The sequence below is a fragment of the Anas acuta genome, chromosome 1 (assembly GCF_963932015.1).
Source record: "Anas acuta chromosome 1, bAnaAcu1.1, whole genome shotgun sequence".
Lineage (NCBI taxonomy): Eukaryota > Metazoa > Chordata > Aves > Anseriformes > Anatidae > Anas > Anas acuta.
The window spans coordinates 120,923,583-120,934,286 of record NC_088979.1 but is presented as its reverse complement, the minus strand read 5'-3'; the positions used below and the strand labels follow the sequence as shown (position 1 = coordinate 120,934,286).

The 10,704-nt window shown below is 52.8% G+C and overlaps 1 protein-coding gene across 2 annotated transcripts; it reads left to right on the top strand.

Moving 5' to 3' along the window:
* The first annotated feature begins 746 nt into the window (after positions 1–746).
* POPDC2 (popeye domain cAMP effector 2) lies at positions 747–9,472 on the top strand. Of its 2 annotated transcripts, none has more exons than XM_068698085.1 (4): positions 747–1,668; positions 3,070–3,178; positions 5,272–5,791; positions 9,032–9,472. In XM_068698085.1, exons 1-3 carry the CDS (start codon positions 1,178–1,180, stop codon positions 5,743–5,745), a joined length of 1,074 nt encoding a protein of 357 aa, XP_068554186.1. In that variant the 5' UTR covers positions 747–1,177; the 3' UTR covers positions 5,746–5,791; positions 9,032–9,472. The 2 variants fall into 2 exon arrangements, with proteins under 2 accessions (XP_068554186.1, XP_068554196.1); XM_068698095.1 differs by having other exon boundaries at positions 748–1,668; positions 5,272–5,653.
* The last annotated feature ends 1,232 nt before the right edge of the window (positions 9,473–10,704 follow it).

Below are 10,704 nucleotides of genomic sequence, written 5' to 3'. Positions count from 1 at the left end.
CTTCCCCAGGAGCTTACCTTCTGCCAGCACCTGTGCTACTTGTTTTAGTGGGGGTGAAAATAGGAGACCTGCTCAAAAGCACGTCCTTTCTGCCACATATGTGATGAAAATGCAGCTTGAGAGCCTGGTATCTGTGGGGTGAGAGTCCTCCCTCGGCTGGGATGTCCCCGCAACGCGCGCTTCCCAGCGTTGCGCTCCAAAACTGCAGGACGGTCTCTTCACGATAGATAAAGCTGTGTCCCAGCAGCTCATTTACTTTAACCCTGCCTTTTTGCAAACAAAAATGTGCATCTGTGCTTTACCTCAACCCCCGTGGTCTGATATGCCCTGCCAGATGGAGCTGCCCCATCTCCGTGGGGAGGCTGTGCCGCAGAGCCCGTCGCGGGGAAATCCTTCCCGCAGACCCGACTCTCTCTTCTTTTGCTAAATTCCTGCCATCGCTAGGGGTTGCAGCAGGGGAAGGAGACGACCTTTCTCCTTTTTTGTGCTGCGTGGCCGTCGTCCCCTTGCAGGAGGGCGCAGAGCAGCGCGGAGCCCCGCGTGCGGCTGGAGTTTGCGGCGATAAAGCTGGTTGTTCTCCCCTCTCCCCGCGCCGCCCGGCTTATCTGGGTGCCTGAGTTATGTTAAGTGGCGGCTGCGTGCCTGCTCTCCGTCCCCCCTCGCTGCTTTTGCTCCTTGGATTTCAATTCCAAACATGGTTATCCCTCTGGGGTCCCTCTCCTCGCGGCTGCCAAGAGATAGACGTGCCGAATCCAACCCCGGGCGCCCTGCGCTCCCCTCCCCGCAGCTCAGCTCTCTCACGGGCTCTATTTTCACTGCCAGAGGGGCAGTGCAACCAGATCTCCGTCCGGCCCCGGAGTCTTCCAGCTAATGGCCTCTGCTTTCTCTTCGACTCAACTCTTTCGGCCTCCTCTTTGCCAGCTCCCTTCCCCTCTGGTGTGGCTAGGGAGGGGGCCGGCCTGATTTCTGAGCCACCAAGAGGGAAAAACGAACGCTTTGGGGATTTTCTAGGCGCGAAAATGCTTTAGCATGGTGCTCTGAAGCGTGCTGCCGTGGGACCCGCCGGCGCTGAGGAGGAGGAGGAACAGCCTCCCAGCAGCTCTGGTTTCAGACCTCTTTGCGTATGACAATAGTTTTTTAAGGCCAGGCGGCTGGGGAGGGTGGGCAGCGGGGCAGGATGAGCGCCAGCAGCCCCTCCTGGGCCCGGGCTGTCCTCCAGCCCCCTGCGTGCGATGCCTGGAAGGAGCACATGGAGGGGGCAGCCTACCAGCTGGCCAGCTGCATCGTCCTCCTGGGCTACATGGGGGGCAGCGGCATCTTCGGGTCCCTCTACATCTTCGGCCTCCTGGCCCCGGGCTACTTCTGCTACGCCCTGTGGGGCTGGCTGAGCGCCTGCGGGCTGGACGTCTTCGTCTGGAACATGCTGCTCGTCCTCCTCTGCCTGCTGCAGCTGGCCCACCTGGCCTACCGGCTCCGCAAGGACACCATCCCCCCAGAGTTCGACCTCCTCTACAAGACCATGTACCTGCCCTTGCAGGTGCCCCTGGAGGTCTACAGGGAAATCGTCAAGTGCTGCGAGGAGCAGGTGCAGCCGCTAGCCCGAGACCAGAACTACGCGGTGGAGGGCAAGACGCCCATCGACCGCCTCTCCCTGCTGCTCTCTGGCAGGTAAGGGCCAGCCCGCTCCTCAACAAAGTGCTGGGGCTGCTTCTTGGGGTTTTGCCCCTCTGCAGAAATCAGGGTGGTGATCCTTCCCTTCCTCTGAAAGGGCTCTGCAGCACGCATCTGTCTGTTGGTTTCGTTGTTCGCTCGTTTTTAATTTGCTTTTGGGGTTTGGCTTTTTTTAATTTTTTTTTCCTAACATAAATAAAAACATGATAAATATATTTAACCTACATTAAATAATAATAAATCAATAACATATTAAAATATTATAATACAACTTAAAATATAGGGAATGTTTTGCAGCATCGAGCAATATGTAGCAGAGCGCAGCCAGCTCAGACTCGCTTGTGATAATGCTGGGGGTGTCCTCGCCTCTTCCTCAGTGATTTTATTTCTAACGGGAGCAGACCTGCAGCCTGAAGGCTGAGAGAGAGTGTTTCTGAGGGCAGGATTGAGATGGCTGAACCTGTGGCCTCTGTGGGTACCAGACACACCTCCGTGATGTGGGTGGCCAAATGCATGGAGTCTTTGGTTGACCTGCTCGCCCTGGACAACAGCCCTAAAGGGAGAGGCTCTGCTCCCAACAGCTGAGCCCTCAGGGCTCAGAAATTTTTTGCTTTGAGGGTTATTTCATCAAAGAGTGAGTACACCGCCTCGTCAGGCTTCTTTCTTTCCTTGTGCTCTCATGTCTTCGTGCTGTTCCTTCGCCCAGACTATCAAGGAGGACCACAGGGACCTGGGGATGGTTGCAGCTGCCTGCCTGCAAGTCACATCCTTTTGATGCTTTTTGGTTATTGACTGAACTGTGCCGATGAAGTGCTGGCAATTGTTCACCTGAGAGCTTGTGGCATGCCTCTATGAGCACATCTCTCTTCCAGTTTGCAAAATCCACTACTATTCTTTTGGATTTTGCTGTCAGGCATGTGGCATTAATGTCAAGTGAGAGTGGGAAGGGAAAGGGACCTGCAAGTGGGAGCAGGGCTGAGCTGTAAGTGTCTCAGAAAGATTTTCCTTTGGGAAGGCGAGCCCAGCATCACCTACAGCTCATGGCTTATTGCAGTCTGGTGCAAGGTGAGCAGGGGCATGCAGAAAAAAAGTTGTCCTTGCCTTTTCAGTGTTTGTCCTTTTCTTTTTGGGATGTGTTAAGAGTATCCTGGGAACACTGACCAGCACTGAATGGCAAAGGCAGAGTACGGGGCAGTGAATCTCCTTTCCATGGAGCAAAGGGGTTGAGCCCCAGAAACTGCAGCATTTTCAGCTGTCCTGGAGGGGACCTGGGACGTGTGTGTGGCAAGGAGAAAGCCTCTCCTCGCTGGTGGGACCAGCTCCTGCCCACGGTGTGATCCCATTCATGGGGTGCCTGCTCTGTGGTCTAAGCCTGCCTATCTCCTGTCCTCTCTGCAGGGTCCGAGTGAGCCAGGACGGGCAGTTCCTCCACTACGTCTTCCCCTACCAGTTCCTGGACTCTCCAGAGTGGGAATCACTGCGACCCTCCGAGGAAGGGACCTTCCAGGTAAGGCCCTGACACCGACATGCTCACCCCGTGTGCTGCTACATCAGGGTGGCAAAACGCGGCAGTGATGTAAACCCATAAATATCCCCTTTCTGATGGTGATGCGTTTTGGGGTGGAGAAGCAGGAAGGCTGATTCACGCCTGAATATGGTCCTTTCTGAGCACAGGAATCCCTTGCTGAGAGGCCGGACCAATTCTTATTTGCAGCAACTGAGAGGGTTTCGCTCTTGCTGTCAACACCCCCGTGTTTGCTTGGCTTTCCTTCTGGAGGAGATTACTCAAGCCCACATCTCTCTGCCTCCAACCCACAAGCCAGGACAGGCTGATCCCTATCAGGATGTCAGTCCTGAGTGTGCCTGTTAGGGCATACGGGGAGGGACTTTTCTAATCCCCTGGGAGCGTGGGACAGCCATGAGGGAATGATGCTGCTTTCTTGCAAAAACAGCTGAGTTCAGGCTTGGCTAAGCCGGGGCAGCTCCCCAAATCTGCTTTCCTTGGCTCTGAATTTGGCCTGTGTAAGAGTCGAGCAGGGAGGATGATACCCGGTGCTCCTTGAGAGGAAATTCTCCCTCTAGGGTGGGAAACAGACAGCTGGATGGTGTGCAACCTGAGAAGACATCTGTATTGCTCTCTGAGCTGATTTCTGTGGAACTGAATGTTCCCAGAGCTCCTGAGCATCCTTATCTGTGGTGTGTGAGATAGCTGGGGAGCTCCTGCTCTGCGAGATGAGGCTGGCTGGGGAGGTCACTTGTGCAAGGCACTGGGGTGGGGAGGTGCTGTCCTGGGTGGGGGAAGGCTGCAGCAGTGTGCCAAAAATGCCTAAAACCTCGTCTGCTTACTGAGGAGCATGAAGAAGTATTGGGCTGTGTGAGAGCAGCGTTCAGCAGGTGAGACTTTGACAGGTCCTTGTTCCTGGCAGGGCATTTCTCTTGACACCCACGGCTTGCCATGGTGACGTGCTACCTTTGGCAGACACACTACGCACTCTTATCCGAGTAGTTAACAAGACTCCGTGGCTCATTTCAACCTTATCCCCAGCATCTCAATCATCTGGGTGGAAAAAAAAAAAAAAAAAAACAGGACAATTGATTCTGGGGCTTTGCTGGAGGGAGGTGTGGAAGGTTTTCTTGTCCAGGTTTTCGTCACAGCTGCCTGGGTCGAGCAGTTTCAGTTCTGTGTCCACCGAAAAATGGCAGAAGCTTGACTCACTCCACGAGGAGAGCTGGTTTCCTCGTGCTTTCTGCTCTGGCCACGTCTTCTTCCCACTGAGCTGCTGGCTCTCAGGGCCCGCAGGAGTCGGGTTTTGTGGCTGGCACGTTCCCCCAGGAGCCCTGATGATACCGGAGGTGTTTGTGAGTGAACCCTGTCCTGCTGCCCTGGTTGGGAGACAGCTTCTGTGGGCACAGCTCACCTAATCCCCTGCGGGAAGCAGAGGGTTTGGATGGCTGCACCAGAAGTTGGTCAGGAAAAGGACATTCTGCTCCTTGTGGTTTCCGTGTGCCCCGTAATCCCGCTCACCTTGGCCTGGGGAAGTTCTCGGGTTTTAGCTCCTGTATTCCTTTCCTACAGCAGCTGTTTGCACGGCAGTGGCGTTGGATATCAATCCCAAGGACACGCACTTTCAGCCAAGCTGTGTTCAGCTTCCCGGTGGCCCTCTGCCACGGTGGCTGGCCAAGGAGACCCCTGGGTATAGAGTGAAAGGGAGCCCCCGGGATATTTCTGTTCCGACACTTGTTCGCATGCCGGTGTCTCCATTACACTCGGATGTTCTTCTTCAGCCCAGGAGCGTTTGACCCTTCGTGTGTTTGTTTTATTATTTATATTTATTGCAATATACAGTCTTGTGTTGTGTATATAAAGGCTTATTATTGTTGTCTGGTCTCGCAGCTAGCAGAAAAAAATGGTTGTAATCATGTTGGCAAAACCCAACGCAAAACAAATTCTAAAACCAACCAAAATCGTTTCCTTGGGGAAGGGAAATCAGCGGTGGGTGAGGATGTATCTGATGTGGTTCTCCAGCCCCACCACCCCGAGGAGAGGTGTGGGTGATCCCGGGGTGTTGGGGCTCACTCTGCTCCCTCCCTGCCCTGCAGGTCACGCTGACGGCCGAGACCGACTGCAGCTACGTGACCTGGCCGAGGCGGCGGCTGTACCTCCTGCTGAGGAAGGACCGCTACGTCGCCCGCCTCTTCTCCTCCCACCTGGGCTACGACATCTCGGAGAAGCTCTACTCCCTCAACGAGAAGCTCTTCGCCAAGTTCGGCCTCCGCTTCGACATCCGCTTGCCCAGCCTCTACCACGTCCTGGGGCCGGCTGCCTCCGAGGGGGAGCCAGAGGAGGCCGAGGAGCTGCCACCCACACCGCCGCCTGCCCACGGACCCACTGCTGCCTCCGAGGCCCCTCCGCAGCCTCCGCCACCGCCGCCACCACCGGCTCCGCGCCCCCGGGCCTCCCGGCCCGAGAGCGACCTGCTGGGTGAGGACTCCACCAGTCTTGTCTTGGAAGATTTTGCTGAGTTGCCGGGGTCTTTTATGGACTATGTGAGCGAAGGGGAGTATATGAAGTGAGGGCGCACCCGGCACGGGCACGCGTCACCCCACGTGGCATCCCTGCGTAAGTACCCGCCGGCGGCAGCGAGTCGCTCCCCGGCCTCTCGCCTCTGCTTGCTGCGGGCTTGCTCCTGCGCAGAGCTGGGGAGGAGTGCAGGTGGCTCCAGGGGCAGACCCCGTGGCTCTCCTGAGGTCCCCAGGGGCTGGGGTTTGGCAGATCCCAAAGCAGAGCAAAGGCTGGTGGCCACTCTGGCTGCTCTGCTGACGTGGAGGCGAGTGTACAAGCAGGTATGAACACCCACCACACATTCCTTTTTTCCTCCAAGGGAATCACCCCAAAATGCACCCCTTGATTGCCAGCTGCACCTACTTGGTCTTAAATGCCAGCTCCTTACTCTGCATGGGGGAAAATCCCTAGGCCTGGGGGATGTTGGAGCAGAGGAGCAAGGCAGGTGAACAGAAATAGATGGTAGGGTGGCTCGTGCTTGAAATTCAGATCCAAATGGCCGAGAGATAAATTCCATGCTGAGCTACTTTTAGCCAGCTGCTGCACGCCAGCTGCAGCCTCCAAATGTGCATTCCTGCCCCCGCCGAATAAAAGCTGCTTTCTGACATCCAGTTGCCAGACACTAAACCCGGGATTGGGATTTCTGTCCTAGAAGAGAGCATTGCATAGACCCTGTCTGTGTGGCAGCAAGGAAGTTGAATATAGTTTTTGAAAGCAGTGGAACTGGAAGATTATCCCGTTTTTGTACAATTCTGCCATGAGTTGAGTCACATTCCTGTTCCTGTGCTGCTTCCATGCCTCCAGACTGAAATCTGGGCTATGGCAGAACTGGCCAGGAAAGGAGCAAGCATGTCTGTCTTTCCTCAAATCGGATAAAAAATGAGCGAGAGCTTTGCTTAATTTATCTTTATTATTAAAAAAGGCAGAAGGCAGAGAGGAGAAAAACAAAATCTTCACTTGTTTTCTAGCTGCGAAGTCCTAGTAATGTGACAGTCCCTGGTAGGCTGCTGGTGATAGGAACTTGCAACTTTTTCAGTCCTTACTTGGAGAGGCAGGAACGTGAATCATTTATGAGACAGCCATCCTCTTAACTGTCAGGCATTTCTGTTGAGTGGACGCGATCAAAAATAAGTGCAGTTAGTGCCGTAAAGGGGGGAAAGTCACTTTGTATGCTTCGCTTGGATGTTGTCTTCTCGGCACAAGGATGTCCATTCTCAGGTCATTGGCAGAGTTCTTCTGGTTGATTAAGCTCAGTATAAACCAAAAGTTCAAATGCAAATAATTAGGAAAAAAAAAAAAATAGAGAAAATAGAGGGAAAGATGTAAGGAACACCACAGCTTTTTTTTTTTTTTTTTGGCTTTTTTCTTTCTTTTTTTGTCATGAGAACACTATGATCATGCATGCAAGAGGTGTTTGTGTGTGTTAGTGAAAGCCTGTGGGACACAACACAAGGCTACGCTTTCTTTCAGTTTCCTTTTAAAACACGCTGGGAGCTTTCGTCTTTCCAGATCTTGTGAATGAGGCGATATCAGTGTGGGCTGGTACTTGGAGTAGAGAGCTGTGATAGAAGCACAAATGTTTCATAGGTCAGTAGTCGGGATGGGAGAAGGGGATGATCTTCCTTGTCTGTCAGTGTGGAGGCAACAGCCAGCACGGCATTTTTATTTCTAAGGTAATTAGGTGAAGAAATGCAAACTCAGTGTAGTGAGCCCATCACACTGGAAGGAGCACATCCTTCCTATTCTGCTCGTGTCTTAGTATCCCAGTTGTATCCCAACTGCACGAACATCCCAGCAGCACTCCAGCAGTTGTCACATCACAACTCTGCTCTTCCATGACTCACGTGCAAAACAAACAGCAAAACTTTGTGGCGGAGAGGAGCTGCAGTCCTCTCCTGGCCAGGCACTACCCACAGCCCAACAGATTATCTGAGCAGGCTTGCCATGGCCAAGGGAAAGCACTTTCATAACATATGCTTTAGAAGTGGTGAAAACATTAATAGTAAACAGGGATATTCCCTGCGGTGTCATTGTTCGAAGTGCACTATAGCCACGATCCCAGCCATCAGAGCTCCCCTGGGGCTTTCCCCTGTTTTGAGCTCTCATCCGGCTCCCCAGCAGCTTCCAGCCTGGGTAATTACCTTCTGGCTCTCTAAATTCCCCTTACAGAAGTGCTTCTGTGTACCACCTTCCTTATCACTGTTGCAGTAGCCACCTTGCTGTGCCACGGTGCTGTGAAGGTCACGGAGTCATCTAGGTTGGAAAAGACCTACAAGATCATCAAGTCCAAGCATCAACCTGACCTGCCACGTCCCTTAGTGCCATGTCCAGGTGTCTCTCAAATACCTCCACCGATGGGGACTCCGCCAGTTCCCTGGGCAGCCTGTTCCAATGCTTGATCACCCTCTCCCTGAAGAAATTCTTCCTAATGTCCAAACTAAACCTCCCCTGGTGCATCTTGAGGTTGTTTCATACGAAATTTTCATGTGGGATGTAGTGACCTGCTATACTTACCTAGTTCCTGAAAGAGTTTCTAGACTGCTTGTGAATAAGACAGAGTATGCTGTGATGAGCACGTTCTTTCTGAAGAGGATATTTCAGTATTTCAGATATTTCAGTAACTTGCCTGTCTGAAGGAGACAGGTTCAGAGGTTCTGTTCAAAACTTGCTTTAACAGCGTACTGCTGTATAAATAGCTCAGCGCTCCCTTGCGAACTAGGCTTTATTCCTCATACACATCTTCAAACAACCAAAAGCCACCTGCCTTTTCCCCGTTTCATGTCACATTTGCCCTGGCTTGCTGCTTTGCAACGCTTGCAATATGCAGGGCTGCTGCTACGTAGTTCTGTGCAGTTGCATCTGTGGGCTGGCTTCTGTTTGCTGGGTGAGGCGGACGGGTGCTTGTTGGCCTGTATCTCAGTGTCTGAGTGAGTAGGAACTATTTTACACCTGCTTCGTGAGCAAAACTAAAGTTGCTGTGGGCCTTGTTTCACTGGTACCAGAGGATGCGCTTTGAAGAGCTTTGTTTTTGTTGCCTCAGGTGGGTGGGTAACCTTGTTTGTTGATTTACCACGTAAATTCCTTTTTTTTACGAGGAATTGCATAGTTTTGCATGCTAATTTCAGAGGAGAGGGGAGAAGGAAAGGGAACGGTGGGCTCCATGGGGTTTGTGTGTTGGAAAAGTTTGGAAGTCAAGAGTTATTCCTGTGATAATAATGGTGCTTTATTATTTATTTTTTTTGTCTCTCTCTCCTCCCTCCCATTTTCCTTCCCCCCTCCACTGCTTTCCTTCTGCAGCCTCTGGACACCTCCGGAGCTACCCCCACCCTCTCAGCAAAGGACGAGCCCCCCTGGCTCCCACTCAGACCCCCGAGCTCTAAGGGAACAACAGGCTGTCTGGATCCCAAAGGCCCTCCGAGGGCACGTCTGCTCACTCACGTCTCTGACCAGATAGACACTCTTTGGCACGCACTGAAACGTCTGCCCGCACAGACACGTACACTCAGGAGCACCTGAAGCACGCGCGTGGGACTGCAGTGGCACTCCAGCACCTCCCACCCCACGATGTTCGCCTGGAGCTGCCGGCCTCAGGGAGCTTCCCTGGCTTGGTTTTTATTCCCAAGCGTGTCGGCAGCTCCGATACCACAGCACGCCGATGCGGCTGCAAGCGACACGAGCCTGCTTGCAGGATCTGTGTTCCCTTTTGTTTAATGATTCCCATTAAAGACAGAGATGAAACTGCTGGTGTTCGAGGATTTGGTTAGGGAGGTAACGCTGTCTGAAGGGTGTGAGGTGGTCTCAAAGCGCGGGGGAAAGGACAGTGGAAAATGGGCTGCCTGGTGGTTTTGGCAACGGGCATAGGATTGAGAGAATTATATGGAGATTTGATGTGATGCATCTCACTGGGCACACACTCTAGTAAGACTTAGCAAAGAAGCTACCAACTTCTGGTGAAGGGGCTGTTTGAGTTGATTTTTTCAGAACAAGAAAGGCAGGGAACTGGGACTCAGGTGAGAAGGAGAGCCTGAGATGGCTTTTTTTTTTTTCTTTTTTTCTTTTTTTCTTCTTTTGTGCTCTGTGGGGCGCACACACTGAAGAAATGACTGGGTACAAAAAGTCTCTGGGGAGATCAGTCACTGGTAGGGAGAAGAAAGTGCAGCCTTAGATGAAAGTGTGAAATTGGAAAAGCCTCTTCCACGTTCAGCTGCAATGAGATTGGGCTGGTGGGCTTCCCCCACCATTTCCTCTTCTAGGGAGTCACAGAGATGGAGATACCCATGGAGAATTTCCCCTGGGCTGTGCTCTTGGGGATAGTTTGTTGTGGCTTGCAGGTCTCCTCCAAGTGAGATCTGAACCCCATGGGATCTGAGGTCTGGAGAAGCCGGTGGTGTGGTGGGTACGTGGGATCCGTAGTCATCATCATTGCATATGCTGCTTCTCGCACTACTTGCCTTTGCTTTCATCCCAGGACAGGATAACGGGGCTGCCCAGGCTGAGGATCATCCTGCTAATGCCTGTCACTGTGGCCAGTCACTGCACTCTCTTGGTTGTACTCCAGCCTTCAACAAGAAGCTCCTGCACAACTCTTCAGTCATGGCATCACCTAACTGGGATCTCCGCCAGGTTGTCAGTGTCTGCCTCTAGCCCTCTCCTGAGTGGACACTGGAGATGATTTTTTAATTCACCTCCCAAGCAGCCACGTGGCAGGGTCCAGAAGTTGGGATGTGAGCTGAGGGCAGGAGGTAACTCTGCAGTGACAACGCCCCATGGAGTGACAGCTCATGCAGAGCTCTCCTCAAGGCAGAAACGCTTTTAGCATGTCCCTTTCTCTTGACCATAGTGTTCCTGGGGTGCTTTTTTGTCTCTCAGTAAAGCCAGTCCAGGGAACCAGCAAGAATAGTCTACAGGGTGTGTAGCTGGGGGCAAAAGTGATGCAAGACTTGTCTCCTCTTTAATTTGCAGATGTATCA

Excerpts from the sequence above, each read along its gene's own strand:
- POPDC2 (XM_068698085.1), top strand. The coding sequence starts at position 1,178 with ATGAGCGCCAGCAGCCCCTCCTGGGCCCGGGCTGTCCTCCAGCCCCCT. Across the intron at positions 1,669-3,069 it reads TCCCTGCTGCTCTCTGGCAG|GGTCCGAGTGAGCCAGGACG; the intron begins GTAAGGGCCAGC and ends TCCTCTCTGCAG. Across the intron at positions 3,179-5,271 it reads CCGAGGAAGGGACCTTCCAG|GTCACGCTGACGGCCGAGAC; the intron begins GTAAGGCCCTGA and ends CCTGCCCTGCAG.